Source organism: Pecten maximus, chromosome 9, assembly GCF_902652985.1.
Source record: "Pecten maximus chromosome 9, xPecMax1.1, whole genome shotgun sequence".
NCBI lineage: Eukaryota > Metazoa > Mollusca > Bivalvia > Pectinida > Pectinidae > Pecten > Pecten maximus.
In genome coordinates this window covers 28,577,786-28,599,959 of record NC_047023.1, presented here as the reverse complement: position 1 = coordinate 28,599,959, position 22,174 = coordinate 28,577,786, and the positions used below count along the sequence as shown (strand labels likewise).

General features: G+C 36.6%; 1 protein-coding gene across 2 annotated transcripts in view; it reads right to left on the bottom strand.

Moving 5' to 3' along the window:
• LOC117334148 (ADAMTS-like protein 4) overlaps positions 1-22,174 on the bottom strand; it is a 202,340-nt gene that overhangs the window by 45,352 nt on the left and 134,814 nt on the right. For both annotated transcript variants that reach the window (XM_033893616.1, XM_033893617.1), the window contains one exon: positions 5,965-6,094. In XM_033893616.1, the coding sequence (XP_033749507.1) occupies positions 5,965-6,094 (130 nt within the window). The remainder of the gene's footprint in view (positions 1-5,964; positions 6,095-22,174) is intronic.

Here is a 22,174-nt window from a genome sequence, read left to right as displayed (position 1 = left end):
TCTATACAAGAAATATTTAAGAGGCACTTTAGTTTTTCCGAATATTTTTTGTGTTCATTAAATATTCTAAATTATTATTAAACCAAAAAATGAACATGAATTTGTTATAAAATGATTTTTTGTTGTACAATTTCCTGCTTGCTTAACAGTAATGAGATGATAACAGAGATAAAATATTTAATATAAAACAGCATTAGATGTTATCCGATATACCTTCTGATATCTCAAGTTTCCTTTTATACTTAAAAAACCCAACAAATACTTATTACAAGGACCAGATATTAACTTGTATATCTGAGATCAGTCATTACCCAAAACAAGTCAACAGAACCCTACTGTTACTGTCAAATTTAGTCTCCAACAAAACGTGGCCACACTTCAAGTGGTATTATGTAAACAACATGTATTTACATGTTTTCCATGATAATATCTTTACTGGGAATTGCTCATTTTACTAACTATGTACCTTTTCTATAATTCGGCTGAATCATGTCAGAAAGAAAACCTAGCTATTACAGCCATCCTGCCTGGTACCATTTCTTATCCGGAGAAAAATAGATCAAAACTCCTAGATAACCATGCATGTTACGGAAATATTTTGCTTCATGTACAGGCAGTACATAAATTATTTCAAACTAGAATAAACAGATGAAGCCATTCATTAAATTATTTGTGTAAGCAAAATTTTTAAATGCTTCTTAAAACATATGTATCCACACAGAAAGATTTCAAAATCTGAAATTCCAATGAAGATTTAACCGAAAAAATTCCAGAAATACATCTAGAATATTTTCATGGTGACTGTTCACCATTTTATGCAAGCTCATGACAATCTTCATATCTGACCTAAGTTTTAAAGGGTGTCCTTAGGGTTTCCTTTGGTAGTTATAGCACCAGAGTTGATCGGGCTCCCAAGAAGCAGTTGGAATTAAAGCCAAACTGGTTGTATGACTTTTTGACAAAAGAATTCATTTTAAGATATTTCAAAGGACTGGCTTTATTTCAGAGTTACACCATGTGGTGTTACAGATCTAGTAAAATTCCAAAACCTGGTCACCTAAAGTGCCCTGTGGTGTCGGGCACCGTTCTTCTCATCATAATACTTGATTTGCAGTCGAAATTGCCATGAATATGTTATCACATTTAGATGTTGTGAAAATGAATTCATGATTATGTTTTCTACATCTCTATAATACACTCATACTCTCAACAACATCATAAAAACTCATTTTATGGCTATCCGATACATAAAACAATTTGCCTTGGGAAAGTGTGTAAGACATCATATCTGTATAAATGACAAAGTGTGTTAGGCAGTGGATGGCTGATAAGATGCCAACCATGATGTGCCATATAGATACAGCCATTCACAAATGCAGTGTACAATAATGGGCCGACTTGTATGGGGTACATGCCCACACAACCTACAACAATGGGCCGACTTGTACGGGGTACAGCATGTTTCATCGAATGACTGGAGACTTTAGTCCCAGACACACACAGTGGGTCAGCAGGGGAACTTCACAGCATCTCCACACAAAATGCATTTTTGTATACCGTATTTGCTTTATTAGTGTCCCTATCACACATTCACTCTAAAACATAAAAACATTTATAACCTCCATGCTGCTCGTCCAATCTCAGCGACAAACTATACAAGAGGCCCAGAGGGCCTGTATCGCTCACCTGGTTTATTTGATCAAACATCAAAATAATGTTTATAAATCATTTGCTAATAGCTTTATTCGTTGATGTTTGATTATGTTGTCAGTCCCATTATTTGTATAAACTTGAATCCAAGCCTCCTTGGGATGCTACCAAAGAAAAATCAATGTCATACACTGCTTAGTTTCAGAGAAGAAGTCATTAATATCAATATTGCCAAATGGACCCCTTTGGCCCCGCCCCTTAGGCCATCAGGGGGTCAGCCCCACCATTTGTATAATTTCAAATCCTTACCCCATTAGGATGATTCCAGTCAAATATGGCAGATATTCACTGCTTACTTCCAGACAACTAATTCTTCATAGCCAAATTGACCCCTTTTGACCCACCCCTCAGGCCTCCAGGGGGTCAGTTCCACCATTTATACAATTTTGAATTCCCACCCCATAACGATGCTAACAGACAAATATGAGTGATACTCATTGCGTATAGTTTCAAAAAAGAGGCTGTCTATATAAATTAAGCAAAATTGACACCTTTTGGCCCCGCCCCTCCGGCCCCAGGAGGTCAGCCCTCACTATTTCTACAATTTTGAATCCTTACCCCATAAGGATGCTACCAGTCAAATATGAGCGATATCTATTGCTTAGTTTCAGACAAGAAGTCGTTTACATCGATTTAACCAAATTGACCCCTTTTGGCCCCACCCCTCAGCCCCCGGGGGTTCAGCCCCACCATTTGTACAATTTTGGATCCCTACCCCATAAGGATGCTACCAGTCAAATATGAGTGATATCCATTGCTCAGTTTCAGAGTAGAAGCTGTTTATATTAATAGAGCCAAATTGACCCCTTTTGGCCCCCGCCCCTCAGACCCCTGGGAGATAAGGCCCACCATTTGTACAATTTTGAGTCCCCACCCCTTAGGGATGACCAAATTTGGTCAAATTCTGATCTGTGGTTTTGAAGAAGTCAATTGTTGATGGACGGACGGACGACGGACGCTACGGTAAATGGCATATAAGCTCACCTTGGTCCTTTGGACCAGGTGAGCTAAAAACAGCTTATAGTGTATGACGTAGTAAAAAGATAACAAACAGATGATTTTAATGTTACAATTGTCAAACATCAGTGAACAAACATCATTTGAAACAGTATGTTCTTTTTAATTGAAATTTTCACTTTTTAAACATCAAATTTGCTGAATTAACTTGATATAATTATAAAAGTACCTAAAATTACACAAAATTCACTTTAATCAATTAAATGTCGATCAATTTATTTAGATATTTTTTGCTGCTACCATTTGATTCCTGCCACCTGCAGCCGACTATTGACAGGTTGAATACCCAATGAACAACTGATTTCTTACTTTAAAAGCTAGCTGAGTATTACAATGTAAGATGTCACTTCACAGCATTCAGATGTCACCCCATCTCCCAAAGATCTAATGTGAAATTCTCCACTAAATCCTCTTTTAATCAACAAAAACATGTAGCTTTTGAAACACCTGACGTAAAAAGGTTAAGGTTTACGTTCAACTGGACGTGTCGACAAGACTGAGACAACCATCAATGATGTGAATCCTATTGATGGAAAAGAATCGATGATAAACATGAAACAACTCCGCCATTTAACAATTCTGTTGGAGATCACAGAGTCAGTACAAAGGGAAAACTTCTTTACTTTATTGGAACATTAGAAACATCTTGTTTATTTAACACTGAAATATAAAACCCAGTTCACAAATATATCAAATCTATCATCAATTCTGTAATCTACTATTTTTCAGACATGAGAGAATTTGTTTGTGATTTGTCCACACATTATGTGTAAGGTATTTTACAGAATCAAAGACACAAACTGTTTGCCTTTTGAATCTGGAGAACCAAATGTTTAACAGATACTTGGCAAGTGTCAAATGATGGGCTATTTACATGGGAGATCAGGCGAACACAGAGTGATATTCTCACTAATAATGGAATCATTTACAAACAGAAAAGACATGAAAGACGGAAGTTCTTTTGAAGATTTGAACTAAGTGACACTGTCTGTTTGTATTTTGTCCATTACCAGTATTGGTTTATATCATAAGTGTTGACCTCCGAGGTCAATGTAAGTATTTAAATAACTCTTCATGTTATTACAGTTACTGTCAAGATTTGCTGTTGTTTTTAATTCAATTAAAACTTATGAAAATGAAAAAAATGAGAACCCCTTAAGATAACAATTTCTACAGTAAATGTTATCTGGTCAATTATACTAATTAACCTCCAAGTCTTTTATTTTGTATTATTTTCAATTATCATGACATAAATATGTAATGTAAGTATATTAGTCTCTTAGGTCTTACCCTGTGTTAAACTCTTAGTCATTATATGTTAAGGATGACCTTCGAAGCCCATCGCTAAAATGTACTAATAAAGCAAAAAATGGTGCCACCATCTATGGCAGAGTTTTGTAGATGAATGGTCACCAATGTCTCCACCTCTAGCTGTCACACATATCCACCCCTTGTCACATGGTAACAGACACACTTATCATCATCACCTGTGATTTTTACCTGTGACTTTTAAGAAGTGTAGATGGACCATTTATCGGCAGCAATAAATTGCCCTGTAACCCGATTCTGTTTAAAGAGGTTGATATCTGTCACCACCTGTAATTACCGTTGACCCTAACTAACTGTCCCCATGTTGATTCACAAAGAGTAGTAATTGGGCCGTAATCCGACTCTTCATGACCTTGTAGATGTTTGTAACACCTGTGATTATCCCCAGCAATAACAAGTACTGACCAGACAGGTGTAATTAGTTGTAATGAGTGATATATCACATGTAACTGGGCTGACCAGGAATTGTACCTAAGTAGAATACTCTTCCATGGACGCAGATTATCTTCCTGACAAATTGATCACACCAGGTGGTGGGCCACAGGACCTTAAATACCCTATAGCCGACTCCTAGTATATAAAGTAGCGTATAGATAATAATGATAATAATCTGAGTTTTATAAACCTCTATATCACAGCAAATTACTACTTGTGATTATTGTTTAGTAACTATATAGCCAATGTACTTCTCCACGGGGAGCATAAAACTTGGGTCACAAAAATCTTCGAAGGCCAGAACTCATTAATGCTACTAACGTTATTCTATTAAAATACATAGCAACTGGCAAAACAAATCAACAATACAATTTGCTCTGTGCAAGGAATATCAATAATATATTCATACTACTTAGTGTTCAACAGTGTCCGAAATCTTGTTTATAAGTGGTACAATGATTTGTAGGACACAGGGTCATACCACAGATGTGAGGCCATATAGTAATGTTTAGTGACAGTAGATTGATATCGTAATGTTTTGTGGCAGTAGATTTATATCGTAATGTTTAGTGGCAGTAGATTGATATCGTAATGTTTTGTGGCAGTAGATTTATATCGTAATGTTTAGTGGCAGTAGACTTATATCGTTTTAGCAGAACTGGACTGGGTCGATCATCAGTGACCAGGTAGCTCAATAGGTAGAGCATCCGACTAGTGTTTAGAGGTCCTGGGTTCGAACCCCTGTCTGGCCCCTAAATTTTCTCTTCTCCTGTTACAAAAATGGCGCCCACCTAAATTACCGATGGTGGTGGAATAAGGGTCTCGTGTGTCTTCGAGGGCGAAGACTTGGAAAAAAGGAGGGAGGTGTGTGTCGGGACTGGACTGGGTCGATCATCGGTGACCAGGTAGCGCAATAGGTAGAGCATCCGGCTAGTGTTCGGAGGTCCCGAGTTCAAACCCCGGTCTGGCCGCTACATTTTCTCCTCTCCTGTTACATCGTAATGTTTTGTGGCAGTAGACTTATATCGTAATGTTTAGTGGCAGTAGACTTATATCGTAATGTTTAGTGGCAGTAGATTTATATCGTAATGTTTAGTGGTAATAGATTTATATCGTAATGTTTTGTGGCAATATAGACTTATATCGTAATGTTTAGTGGCAGTAGACTTATATCGCAATGTTTAGAGGCAGTAGACTTATATCATAATGTTTAGTGACAGTAGACTTATATCGTAATGTTTTGTGGCAATATAGACTTATATCGTAATGTTTAGTGGCAGTAGACTTATATCGTAATGTTTAGTGGCAATATAGACTTATATTGTAATGTTTAGTGGCAATATAGACTTATATCATAATGTTTAGTGGCAGTAGACTTATATCGTAATGTACGTTTAGTGACAGTAGACTTATATCGTAATGTTTTGTGGCAATATAGACTTATATCGTAATGTTAAGTAGTAGGTTACTTACGCTGGTGGACAGATGTTGGTGTTACAGGCAATGGTTTGTGTGGCTGGACGAAGGTTTGGATCACAGTTATCAATCGTCACGATGACATTGGTGTTTCTTTTCATACATACAACCTTGGTCTGTTGGCTTCCTGGAAAAACAAACATATTTTGATAATTTCTTTCAGCAGTATTGTACACATACACATGTATTGTAGTTTACACAGTAGTACATATACACATGTATTGTAGTTTACACACTAGTACACATACACATGTGTTGTAGTTTACACAGTAATACACATCTTACACAGTAGTACACATACACATGTGTTGTAGTTTACACAGTAGTACACATACACATGTGTTGTAGTTTACACACTAGTACACATACACATGTATTGTAGTTTACACAGTAGTACACATACACATGTGTTGTAGTTTACACAGTAGTACACATACACATGTATTGTAGTTTACACAGTAGTACATACATACATGTGTTGTAGTTTACACAGTAGTACACATACACATGTGTTGTAGTTTACACAGTAGTACACACACATGTATTGTAGTTTACACAGTAGTATACATACACGTGTATTGTAGTTTACACAGTAGTACACATACACGTGTATTGTAGTTTACACACTAGTACACATACATGTGTTGTAGTTTACACAGTAGTACACACACATGTGTTGTAGTTTACACAGTAGTACACATACACATGTGTTGTAGTTTACACAGTAGTACACACACATGTATTGTAGTTTACACAGTAGTATACACATGTATTGTAGTTTACACAGTAGTACACATACACATGTGTTGTAGTTTACACAGTAGTACATACACATGTGTTGTAGTTTACACAGTAGTACACATACACATGTGTTGTAGTTTACACAGTAGTATACACATACACATGTGTTGTAGTTTACACAGTAGTACACACACATGTGTTGTAGTTTACACAGTAGTACACACACATGTATTGTAGTTTACACAGTAGTACACATACACATGTATTGTAGTTTACACAGTAGTACATACACATGTATTGTAGTTTACACAGTAGTACACATACACATGTGTTGTAGTTTACACAGTAGTACATACACATGTGTTGTAGTTTACACAGTAGTACACATACACATGTGTTGTAGTTTACACAGTAGTACACATACACATGTATTGTAGTTTACACAGTAGTACACATACACATGTGTTGTAGTTTACACAGTAGTACATACACATGTGTTGTAGTTTACACAGTAGTACACATACACATGTGTTGTAGTTTACACAGTAGTACACATACACATGTATTGTAGTTTACACAGTAGTACACATACACATGTGTTGTAGTTTACACAGTAGTACATACACATGTATTGTAGTTTACACAGTAGTACACATACACATGTGTTGTAGTTTACACAGTAGTACACATACACATGTATTGTAGTTTACACAGTAGTACACATACACATGTGTTGTAGTTTACACAGTAGTACATACACATGTGTTGTAGTTTACACAGTAGTACACATACACATGTGTTGTAGTTTACACAGTAGTACACATACACATGTTTGTAGTTTACACAGTAGTACACATACACATGTGTTGTAGTTTACACAGTAGTACACATACACATGTGTTGTAGTTTACACAGTAGTACACATACACATGTATTGTAGTTTACACACTAGTACACACACATGTATTGTAGTTTACACAGTAGTACACACACATGTATTGTAGTTTACACAGTAGTATACACATGTATTGTAGTTTACACAGTAGTACACATACACATGTGTTGTAGTTTACACAGTAGTACATACACATGTGTTGTAGTTTACACAGTAGTACACATACACATGTGTTGTAGTTTACACAGTAGTATACACATACACATGTGTTGTAGTTTACACAGTAGTACACACACATGTGTTGTAGTTTACACAGTAGTACACACACATGTATTGTAGTTTACACAGTAGTATACACATACACATGTATTGTAGTTTACACAGTAGTATACACATGTATTGTAGTTTACACAGTAGTACACATACACATGTGTTGTAGTTTACACAGTAGTACATACACATGTGTTGTAGTTTACACAGTAGTACACATACACATGTGTTGTAGTTTACACAGTAGTACACATACACATGTATTGTAGTTTACACAGTAGTACACATACACATGTGTTGTAGTTTACACAGTAGTACATACACATGTGTTGTAGTTTACACAGTAGTATACACATGTATTGTAGTTTACACAGTAGTACACATACACATGTGTTGTAGTTTACACAGTAGTACACACACATGTATTGTAGTTTACACAGTAGTATACACATACACATGTATTGTAGTTTACACAGTAGTATACACATGTATTGTAGTTTACACAGTAGTACACATACACATGTATTGTAGTTTACACAGTAGTACATACACATGTGTTGTAGTTTACACAGTAGTACACATACACATGTGTTGTAGTTTACACAGTAGTACACATACACATGTATTGTAGTTTACACAGTAGTACACATACACATGTGTTGTAGTTTACACAGTAGTACATACACATGTGTTGTAGTTTACACAGTAGTACACATACACATGTGTTGTAGTTTACACAGTAGTACACATACACATGTGTTGTAGTTTACACAGTAGTACATACACATGTGTTGTAGTTTACACAGTAGTACACATACACATGTATTGTAGTTTACACAGTAGTACACATACACATGTGTTGTAGTTTACACAGTAGTACACATACACATGTATTGTAGTTTACACAGTAGTACACATACACATGTGTTGTAGTTTACACAGTAGTACACATACACATGTGTTGTAGTTTACACAGTAGTACACATACACATGTATTGTAGTTTACACACTAGTACACATACACATGTATTGTAGTTTACACACTAGTACACATACACATGTATTGTAGTTTACACAGTAGTACATACACACATGTGTTGTAGTTTACACAGTAGTACACATACACATGTTATGTTGTTTACACACACACAAACTGTAAACAATCTTATATTGTTTGACTCACATGTTTGTACTTAAACCAATGGAAGGTGCAGTAGAAAGTAGTTTTGCTGGAGAGTTACTTCCCTTAATTGTTAAAGGTGTCCATCTTTCATCTTAATGATGTGCATACAGGATTTCTTGCTTGTTATATTGGTAAAATTTACAAATGACAATGACTTTTGTCTTCTAACATTTATACATTTTTCTGCTTTCGAAAAAAAGTATAAACCTTAAATTTGATCTATGATAACCAAATTTAAGCTAGTCATTATGTGGTTAATCAAATAGTAATATCAGGTAATTAGACAAAATCATGTGAGTTGGGAGACTGAATTATTTTCATTTGGTGATAGCAATGTAAGGTATGGGAGATAACTCATAACAAGCAACAACTAATGGAAAAATATTATGTACACTGTTTGAGGAAGACTATCTAATTTTGATTTGTCTGATTAACATCAGAATTCTTTAAAATCTGACCTACATCTAATGTATTTCGACAGGTATTTAAAATATTATCTGCAATTTTCACTTATTTATACATTGCATGTATCTGTTTAATATATGTAAGTGGTATACTGGAGCCAGAAGTCGGCCACACCGCCCACGGGTTACGTCTTCCGTAGATACACATCGGCCATACAGGCAGCCCTGCCCTAAGGCCTGCTAAATAATTTAAATTTGGTTATTATTCCGAGAGTATTAGATAATTTTGCTGGTTTCTCAAGCTTCTGATAACTTGGTCTGGCTCCTGGAGTTTTGTGAGCCGTCTTGAAAACCCATTATCCACCCCCATTCATACTTCACTTTCATACCCATGCTTTATTTCTGTTCAATATCAGAATCTGGTCATTTATCTTCTCAAGGGTAAACAGTTCTGGCATTTATTTGGTGATTTTTACAACAATAGTTTAAGATATGTCAACATTTTATCTAGAAAGAAGGAGTGAGCTGGGATATATATTAGCAGACTTCCAGAATGTAGATATTATGTTGAAATACTATCTAGTGTACATACTTTATTTCCAAGCTTCTGGAAGATATATCACTCTGATGATTTTCTTACGCCTATATGCTGGGGTCCATTCAGGACAAACCGAATAACTACAAGATTATGCAGTCAAAACAATTTGTAATCAATACCAATGTTTGTTTACCATACTGATGAGTATACGTACATATACATACACGTAAAAAGATCTACCATTTTATCCAAGAGTCTCACAGACCTTTAACTTCTAGTAATTCACTTCTGAAAAGATCCCACTAATGTTAGCTATGAATCTTTGAAAATAAAACTAAAAATTGTACTTGTACATTTATTTTATCCCTCTGAATTTATTTGGACAGGATTTGGACAAAAAATATAAGAAAAGTTGGTCTGCCATTACTGGTGTGATAATCAAAATAAACTTTCATGTCACCTGGGGCAGGGGAGATAACCACTCACATTAAATTTTCACCTCCTTTTTCTACCTGTCTGTCAGTTATACACAAACAATTTAATTTGGCTAGCTTTTTTAAACCTACTTCACAGTTTAGACATGAATCTTGGAAGTTCACAAATATCCTCCCCACTTGCTCAAGATTTATCAGACATTATATTTGGAATGACAATCTATCTCTGCTAGAAGTACATACAACCTGTTTACAGAGAAATTCAGTTCTAGATACAAAACCTTGTGTTAGGAATAGAAACCCTAGTTCATTATCAAAGGAAGCTAAATGGTGTAATGAATTAAGGTTATTCATTTATAATCTGGAATATTCTTTTATGGACTGACCTGTCTAAGGAAGCTAAATGGTGTAATGAATTAAGGTTATTCATTTATAATCTGGAATATTCTTTTATGGACTGACCTGTCTAAGGAAGCTAAATGGTGTAATGAATTAACATTATTCATTTATAATCTGGAATATTCTTTTATGGACTGACCTGTCTCTTTAGATCGATTTTATCATTTTATAGATAATGATATCTTGGATATTTAAATTCAAACTAGTAGGGGAGAAAAAGTTTTTATTTTTCAACACTAAGGGGGCATCATATAGCCAGTCAAGAATTTTTTAGGTATATATATATATAAGGAAATATGTGAAGAAGTGATGTTTAAGTTGTATACACTAACACAGGTACAAAGCACCCGGCCAGTCAACAGTTATACTGACATAATTAGACACATTAGCAGACCAGGTCTTTACAATATTCCATTAAACTTAAGGAAATTCCTTACAATTAAGATCCCCCCCCCCCCCCCCCCCCCCCCCCCCCCCCCCCCCTTTCCATAGTAAAGTATTGTAGAAGGAAAGGTACTTCTAATACTGTTATCCTATGGAAAACTTTAAGGTCATGCAGAAATATCTGTAAGTTAATGAAGGTTGGTGAAACTGGGGTCCAACTCTATAAAACAAAGCTATTTTTTAATCAACTCATCAAAATGACATAAAAGATAATTACTTTTGACAATGACCTGGTGAAGTGGAATCTCTACAATACAAAACCCTCTGTAAACCAACCATTATGACCAGACTCCACAGATGTACAGATTGGACAGGGCACATAATATAGATGTTGTATAAGAATACAGGTATTCTGAGGTCAGCACACCTTTAATTGAAACCAGTACCATATGATAGAATGATAATACAAAATCATGTGATGTCTCTAACCAGGGCAGTGAGGAGACAGCACCATTAAACAGTGGTATGGCCAGTAGGACAGTGTTAGCTGATCCCAATCTTTATGTCACGGAAATATACCTACATCATGGAAAGACCAGCAAATCTCTCAAGCATGTAAGCAAAGGTCAACCTACAAAATGTCCCAATTTGTCAAATTCTACTGAAAAATAATTTCCTGCCATAGCAATCAGTGGTAACAGAATAAGGGGACAGAATTGATTCACCAATTTGCATTTTTTTTCTGAAAAAGACAGAAGAGGTGCTGTGTACTTTTATACTGTTTCCTAAAGTTCTGTGTCACATTAGCATTACAGTATCCCAATGATATTACTGTAAAATAACCTGTCACATTGACAAAACAGTAGATTAACCCCCGTGAGGTAATCCTATTTAAAAAAACATTACTTTTATATAAACGTCAGATTCAATGAGATTGACGTGTTTTGTGTTAAGATATTCTTGTGACCGTATGTTGATGGGGCTCAACCATTAAACAATATAACGCTTTCAGTGTTAGCCGAGTTATAAAAATAACCAATAAAATAACCTACTATCCGACAAGTGTCACACGTTCTTTGACATCTATACAATCTTGTTAGCAATTGGAAACCTCAACTAGAAATTTAAGAAATATGCAGTCTGGAGGTAGTGCATCAAAAACTACATCATGGATTCAAAGTTGAGGAGTTGTCTTAATTTCAATATCATTCCAACATCTTAAATAAAAGTGTCCAATTAATTCAGCCCATAATCTATTAACAATGAATTGGATATTTCAAATCAAGTATTTGTTTAAAAGTATACAGAGAACGTCTAGTTCTAATGTAATGAGGTCACCATGTCCAAATATCACTGACTTTTACCTAATGAGGTCACCATTTCCCTATATCACTGCCCTCTCGCCCTATGAGGTCACCATGTCTCCATATCACTGCCCTCTCGCCCTATAAGTTCACCATGTCTCCATATCACTGCCCTCTCGCCCTATGAGGTCACCATGTCTCCATATCACTGCCCTTTTGCCCTATGAGGTCACCGTGTCTCCATATTACTGCCCTCTCACCCTACTAGGAGGTCACCATGTCCCCATATGACTGCCCTCTTGCCCTATGAGGTCACCATGTCTCCATATGACTGCCCTCTCACCCTATGAGGTCATCATGTCCCCATATCACTGCCCTCTCACCCTATGAGGTCACCATGTCCCAATATCACTGCCCTCTCACCCTATGAGGTCACCATGTCCCCATATCACTGCCCTCTCACCTTATGAGGTCACAATGTCCCCATATCACTGCCCTCTCACCCTACTAGGAGGTCACTATGTCCCAATATCACTGCCCTCTCACCCTACTAGGAGGTCACCATGTCCCCATATCACTGCCCTCTTGCCCTATGAGGTCACCATGTCTCCATATCACTGCCCTCTCACCCTAGGAGGTCACCATGTCCCTATATCACTGCCCTCTCACCCTATGAGGTCACCATGTCCCCATATCACTGCCCTCTTGCCCTATGAGGTCACCATGTCCCCATATCACTGCCCTCTCACCCTATGAGGTCACCATGTCCCAATATCACTGCCCTCTCACCCTATGAGGTCACCATGTCCCCATATCACTGCCCTCTTGCCCTATGAGGTCACCATGTCCCCATATCACTGCCCTTTCACCCTATGAGGTCACCATGTCCCCATATCACTGCCCTTTCACCCTATGAGGTCACCATGTCCCAATATCACTGCCCTCTCACCCTATGAGGTCACCATGTCCCCATATCACTGCCCTCTCACCCTATGTATTTTATTTGAATGGTAAAATATTTTTGTTTTTGTTCAAAATTGAATACAACAAGTTTAATTTTTTAAATGCAGGCAAAACACATTTTCATTGAATGATGAAAAAGGTTTAAAAGTTCAATGAAAAATATTGATTTTATAAATATACAGTTTCAGAAATAACCTGCTGGAGAACTAGATCCTTTTATACAGATTTGATGTCATAGAATCACTTTCAACTGTCAGTTATGTGGTAATTTTTACAAGATCAAAATAAGCAGTCCTGCAATAAAATCTTGATTGAATGTTGTATTTGTGGTTAAAAAGATTGAAACATCACAAGATACTCAATTTTACTTGACCTCACAGATGTATGTAACCATAACTTCAAAACCACAAGTTAAAACCTAACCACAAACACCACAGAATGTGTGATAATACGGCTGTTTATAGGTTCAGTAGTAATTACTTGATGTTAGTGCTTTACCACTGAACCTTCTAATTGGATATAAACCACATGTTGTGGTTTATACCCTTAGAACCTGTGAAGAAATATGTCCATCAAATATTATGTTATTAGCCCAGAGCAGGCTGTATAAAATTCCTGGTGTTTTTGTGTCTGTTTAAAACATTTTAAATCTACTGCTGTTTTTTTCCATTTTATTTCGTAATGTTTTGGCAGAAATTTCATTGCAAATTTATTTTAGATTTCATATTTACTGCTGTTTTTTCCATGTGATTTCCTAATATTTTGGCAGGAATTTCATTGCAAATTGATCTTTTGTAAGTTAATGACTGTATGAGAATTCTATAGTTATTGATGACTAAGTGAGAATTCTGTGGTTATTGATGACTATATGAGAATTCTGTAGTTATTGACTACTATGTGAGAATTCTGTAGTTATTGATGACTATATGAGAATTCTGTAGTTATTGCATGACTATGAGAATTCTGTAGTTATTGACTACTATGTGAGAATTCTGTAGTTATTGATGACTATATGAGAATTCTGTAGTTATTGATGACTATGTGAGAATTCTGTAGTTATTGACTACTATGTGAGAATTCTGTAGTTATTGATGACTATATGAGAATTCTGTAGTTATTGACTACTATGTGAGAATTCTGTAGTTATTGATGACTATATGACAATTCTGTGGTTATTGATGACTATATGAGAATTCTGTAGTTATTGATGACCATATGTGAATTCTGTAGTTATTGATGACAATATGAGAATTCTGTAGTTATTGATGACTATATGAGAATTATGTAGTTATTGATGACTGTATGAGAATTCTGTGGTTTTGATGACTATAGGAGAATTCTGTAGTTATTGATGACTATATGACAATTCTGTAGTTATTGATGACTATATGAGAATTCTGTAGTTATTGATGACCATATGAGAATTCTGTAGTTATTGATGACTATATGACAATTCTATAGTTATTGATGACAATGTGAGAATTCTGTGGTTTTGATGACTATATAAGAATTCTGTAGTTATTGATGACTATATGAGAATTCTGTAGTTATTGATGACCATATGAGAATTCTGTAGTTATTGATGACTATATGACAATTCTATAGTTATTGATGACAATGTGAGAATTCTGTGGTTTTGATGACTATATAAGAATTCTGTAGTTATTTATGACTATATAAGAATTCTGTAGTTATTGATGACTATATAAGAATTCTGTAGTTATTTATGACTATATAAGAATTCTGTAGTTATTGATGACTATATGAGAATTCTGTGGTTTTGATGACTATATGTGAATTCTGTAGTTATTGATGACCATATGAGAATTCTGTAGTTATTGATGACCATATGAGAATTCTGTAGTTATTGATGACCATATGAGAATTCTGTAGTTATTGATGACTATATGAGAATTCTGTAGTTATTGATGACCATATGAGAATTCTGTAGTTATTGATGACTATATGTGAATTCTGTAGTTATTGCATGACTATGTGAGAATTCTGTGGTTAAAATGTATTTGATACCCTTGAAATATTTTCTCATTTCAACTGATTACATGTATTCCCAAATAACTACAGAACTTCTAATGTAGTGATTTTCAAAATTGAGATGTCTTAGCAGCATTTTGATAAACAAACCAAAAAAGTCATCGAAAAACAAAATTAACTGAAGTAAATTAGATCACAAGAAGTAAGAATTACTGGAGAGATTATTGGTTACAGTAGATTTAGACCCTGATTACAGTAGACATAGTCCCTGATTACAGCAGATTTAGTCCCTGATTACAGTAGATTTAGTCCTTGATTACAGTAGATTTATTCCCTGATTACAGTAGATTTCGACCCTGATTACAGTAGATTTAGACCCTGATTACAGATTTAGTCCCTGATTACAGCAGATTTAGCCCCTGATTACATCAGATTTAGACCCTGATTACAGTAGATTTACACTCTGATTAGAGCAGATTTAGACCCTGATTACAGCATATTTAGTCCCTGATTACAGCAGATTTAGTCCCTGATTACAGCAGATTTAGTCCCTGATTACAGTAGATTTAGTCCCTGATTACAGTAGATTTAGTCCCTCATTACAGTAGATTTAGTCCCTGATTACAGTAAATTTACACCCTGATTACAGTAGATTTAGACCCTGATTACAGTAGATTTAGTCCCTGATTACAGTAGATTTAGTCCCTGATTACAGTTGATTTAGTCTCTGATTACAGCAGATTTAGTCCCTGATTACAGTAGATTTAGACCCTGATTACAGTAGAATTACACCCGGATTACAGTAGATTTAATCCCTGATTACAGTAGATTTAGTCTCTGATTACAGTTGATTTAGTCCTTGATTACAGTAGATTTAGTCCCTGATTACAGTAGATTTAGATCCTGATTACAGTAGATTTAGTCTCTGATTACAGTAGATTTAGTCCCTGATTACAGTAGATTTACACCCGGATTACAGTAGATTTAGTCTCTGATTACAGTAGATTTAGTCCCTGATTACAGTAGATTTAGTCCTTGATTACAGAAGATTTAGTCCCTCATTACAGTAGATTTAGACCCTGATTACAGTAGATTTAGTCCCTGATTACAGTAGATTTACACTCTGATTACAGTAGATTTAGACCCTGATTACAGTAGATTTAGACCCTGATTACAGTAGATTTTGTCCCTGATTACAGTAGATTTAGTCCCTGATTACAGTAGATTTAGTCCCTGATTACAGTAGATTTAGTCCCTGATTACAGTAGATTTAGTCCCTGATTACAGTAGATTTAGTCCCTGATTATAGTAGATTTAGTCCCTGATTACAGTAGATTTAGACCCTGATTACAGTAGATTTAGTCTCTGATTACAGTAGATTTAGTCCCTGATTACAGTAGATTTAGTCCCTGATTACAGTAGATTTAGTCCCTGATTACAGTAGATTTAGTCTCTGATTACAGTAGATTTAATCCCTGATTACAGTAGATTTAGTCTCTGATTACAGTAGATTTAGTCCCTGATTACAGCAGAATTAGACCCTGATTACAGTAGATTTAGTCCCTGATTACAGTAGATTTAGACCCTGCTAAACTTTACTGATTGATGATCATCCATTTTGTATGAACTAATGCAAGTTAGAATTCAAGGTCTATTTGCACTTTTTTGACCTAGCAACCACAAAATTGCTAAGGATCAAACTTAGTCTCAGAATACTATATTAAGTAAAGGGAGGCAGTCTAGAGGAAGTCTCCCACTGCTGGCCAAACTTTATTATAACAAGAGGCCCATGGGCCTTGACAGTCACCTGAGTTTCGAACAATTTCAGTTAATCTAATTGACCCTTTTTGGCCCCATCCATCAGTCCAAGGGGGAATTCTACCTTATTAGGGTCTTGAGAAGAATTTTTTTGAAATTTCAGTGAATTAACCCTTTTTTGCCGCCCCTCAGGCCCCTGGGGGGTGGGGACCATATAATTCACAATTTTGCCCTTTAGCCATAGAAGCTGCCTGCCAAATTTTATTGAATTTGGTTCAGCAGTTTTAGAGAAGAAGTCGAAAATGTAAATTGTGTTTACGACGGACAAAAGGTGATTAGAACTGGTCACTTGAGACTTCGTCTCAGGTGAACTAAAAACAATAAGGCAGAGCCACAACTCTTGATAAAGTCGAGGTGTGAAATATGAAGGGTTACTCAACTAATATGTCATATGAAAGACAAAGATTTGGCAGTAATGTATTTTTAGTCAATAAGCCCTTCCCAACAAATTCTCTTTCATATATCTAACAGACTCCTCAATTTTAAAACAGGAACCAAAAAGCCCTCTCCAACTTCAGAAATACTATTTTGCACGAGGTGAGGGAGGCTTATTTCAGATTAAATATGGTGTATTAGATAAGCCCAGAAAAAGTAAGGCATGATGTGAATCAAGGGAAATAACTGTATAATTTGTTTGTTAGGTTTATCATCCCATGAACAGCCATGGTCATTTTTAAGTATATAGGGTCTCCTTGTAGTAGTTGGTAGCTACCTCACTGAACAACCTACGGGGGCTCGTCGCATTACATCCAGAGCAATTAGGGTAAAGTGTCTTGAACAAGGACACAACAGCAGAGACCGGTTCGTTTCTCAGCTTCCTGAGAAACACAAACTGACATGGGTAGGGAGCATTGAACCACGAACCTCGGATCTTCACGTGATGATATACAGTTTGAATCTCTAAGCGACTGAGCTATCATCACCTTCTGTGTTATAGGGTTAAAGGACCTGATTCCAGTTCACAACACTTTACCTCCTTAAGAGGTTGACTCCCAAACATAATTTGACAGTTGTAGGCGAGGGCTATAGTGTATATAAAATATGCTGCAGATAACAAGCTGTACTTATTAACCAACTTATTGACAGACTGCAACCCTACATTCCACTAAGTTAAATTTAGTAATGGTAGTGACTGCTAAAAGTAGGACAACAAATATACATATCTTTTATATTTGAACATTTGAGAAATATTGACATTTACATATTTGGTCAAAAATGTTCCTTAACTTTAGGCGATTCCTTAGCTAACATTCATTCTCTATAGGAAATCATGGCGATTCCTTAGCTAACATTCATTCAGCATAGGAAATCATGGCGATTCCTTAGCTAACATTCATTCAGCATAGGAAATCATGGCAATTTCTTTGCTAACATTCATTCACTATAGGAAATCATGGCGATTGCTTAGCTAACAATCATTCAGTATAGGAAATAATAACAGACTTCAAGGAAAGCACCTTAATACTATTTCCTCCTTAAATCTGATAATGCTTATGTATGGAAAACTTTAAACTAAGGAAAGTTGAAATGCTATTTTTACATGAAAGTTCTAAAAGTTTTTTTTAATTTCTAGTTAGTCCAGAGTGATTCAGTGACGGAACTTAACCAGTTTTAAGGCAATAACATATACATGTATTTGACTGACTGTGACAGCACTATGCCCTGCCTAGTGATCACAAATGACAGTATTTTCTGACAGGAGGTAGTCAACATTTCCTCCACATTATATTTGCTTCATTACCTTCAATGATAAGAAGTGTAATCAGCAGTCGGTTGTAACAGCCACCACATAAACATAGTATTTTGGTGTGAATGTGGTCCTGCTGTTCACAGGACGACTTCTATTAATACTGATACCTCGGTATTGTGACGAAAATCGAGGACAGGTGAGGCTATTTTCGGTGATGTAATTAACTTTGGCTGCTGGCCCCTAGGGAACAATGCTGCAGCTCTAACAGGCCCTCCCAGGTGACAAAAGTTCCGCCCTAAAAGAACCACTCCGAATGTTAACTATGATCACCATGGCGACACATAAAGCCGTTGTGTTGGAGGTGAGGCGACGGTGATGAAATATCGTGATATTAGCCTGATGCAGACATCCCAACCATAATTATCATCTGAGTGTGTATGGGGCAAGGTGACCATAGCCATAATGTATTTGTAAGGACACCTGTCACAGGTAACAAAGATGTGTCCCTTCTCTACACAGGTATAACTTTCTTACCCTGTCAACAATGGTTCTACAGCAAAGTGACACATTTAACACTACAGCACAAAATGATCACATCGTCCTGGCTACGACAATATACATTAAGATGACTTAATATTCTACATAAATTTACAACTTTATATGGATAGACTCTCTGAGGCCTGATTTACCATAAAAAATATCTTCAACAAAAAATTTCCTTACATATATGTACCAAATATATTTTTTATTTTATATCTTCAAAAAATAATTTTGAATTTGAATCTACACTATATATATTTATATATAATTTTTAAAAATACAGTACCTGTAGATTATAATTTTAGGTTGTCATTAAAATCAGGTTTGAATGATACAATTATTTCCTTGGTAGGATGTTACCCAAAATACATGTTGTCTATGATACATAATTGTTCTGTGATTAATATAAGACATGCTAGTTCTTTGATTAAGACAGAAAATCTCTGAATGGAAGCTGTAACTGAGAGTCCAAATATAAATTGCTATATCAATAATAATGTTCATGTCCTTATGGGTTGTTACCAATGATATCTATATACATACAATTTTAACCACCAGATGTGGATATGGGTGTGTTGACCCCGACGTAAGGCTCATCTGGTATATGCATGGCCACAGTTATCCACCCTTTAATGATAATAGTATCTACCCGATTGGTGCCAGGCGCTATCACTATTAAGCACTTGTCATAACAAACGGAGAAAATTTCCCATTGATTACTACTAAGTACAGGTAACGCAGGCAAACATGTTTGCCTCATTTAACCCAACAGTGTAATTTACATTTTTGGCCTAATGTGTCCAAAACCACTTCATTGTCCATGCCCATATAGGACATTTGTTGGCGACCATTTTGGCATATCAACTCTGCCAAGTAAACATAGACGTGGTCTTAAGGTCGTACTCTGTCCCTATCTGGTCGCACGACTCTGTAGTCACATTGATAAAAATCACTACAAAATACTTGAAACAAATTGTTTTGAAAGTCAATGAGTGGTAATAAACAAGATTGCGGCTTTTATTTCTGTTACCTAGGACAGAAGTATCAACACTTAACCAGTTGTTAGATATCAAGGTCTTACCCTGGACAGGTGTATCCCTGTCTTACCCTGGACAGGTGTATCCCTGTCTTACCCTGGACAGGTGTATCCCTGTCTTACCCTGGACAGGTGTATCCCTGTCTTACCCTGGACAGGTGTATCCCTGTCTTACCCTGGACAGGTGTATCCCTGTCTTACCCCGGACAGGTGTATCCCTGTCTTACCCTGGTCAGGTGTATCCCTGTCTTACCCTGGACAGGTGTATCCCTGTCTTACCCTGGACAGGTGTATCCCTGTCTTACCCTGGACAGGTGTATCCCTGTCTTACCCTGGACAGGTGTATCCACACTTAACTAGTTGTTAGATATCCCTGTCTTACCCTGGACAGGTGTATCACACTTTACCTGGTGTGAGATATCCCTGTCTTACCCTGGACAGGTGTATCCACACTTTACCTGGTGTGAGATACCTCTGTCTTACCCCGACAGGTGTATCACACTTTACCTGGTGTGAGATATCTCTGTCTTACCCTGGACAGGTGTATCAACACTTTACCTGGTGTGAGATATCCTAGTCTTACCCTGGACAGGTGTATCCACACTTAACTAGTTGTTAGATATCTCTGTCTTACCCTGACAGGTGTGTCCCCACTTTACCTGGTGTGAGATATCTCTGTACTACCCCGACAGGTGTATCCATACTTTACCTGGTGTGAGATATCCCTGTCTTACCCTGGACAGGTGTATCACACTTTACCTGGTGTGAGATATCTCTGTCTTACCCCGACAGGTGTATCCACACTTTACCTGGTGTGAGATATCTCTGTCTTACCCCGACAGGTGTATCCACACTTTACCTGGTGTGAGATATCTCTGTCTTACCCCGACAGGTGTATCCACACTTTACCTGGTGTGAGATATCTCTGTCTTACCCCGACAGGTGTATCCATACTTTACCTGGTGTGATATATCTCTGTGTTACCCTGACAGGTGTGTCCCCACTTTACCTGGTGTGAGATATCTCTGTCTTACCCTGGACAGGTGTATCTACACTTTACCTGGTGTGAGATATATCCTAGTCTTACCCTGGAAGGTGTATCAACACTTTACCTGGTGTGAGATATCTCTGTGTTACCCTGGACAGGTGTAACCAAACTTTACCTGGTGTGAGATATCTCTGTCTTACCCCGACAGGTGTATCAACACTTTACTTGGTGTGAGATATCCTAGTCTTACCCTGGACAGGTGTATCAACACTTTACCTGGTGTGAGATATCTCTGTACTACCCTGGACAGGTGTATCACACTTTACCTGGTGTGATATATCTCTGTCTTACCCTAGACAGGTGTATCCACACTTTACCTGGTGTGAGATATCTCTGTACTACCCTGACAGGTGTATCACACTTTACCTGGTGTGAGATATCTCTGTGTTACCCTGGACAGGTGTATCACACTTTACCTGGTGTGAGATATCCCTGTCTTACCCTGGACAGGTGTATCTACACTTTACCTGGTGTGAGATATCTCTGTCTTACCCTGGACAGGTGTATCTACACTTTACCTGGTGTGAGATATCCTAGTCTTACCCTGGACAGGTGTATCACACTTTAC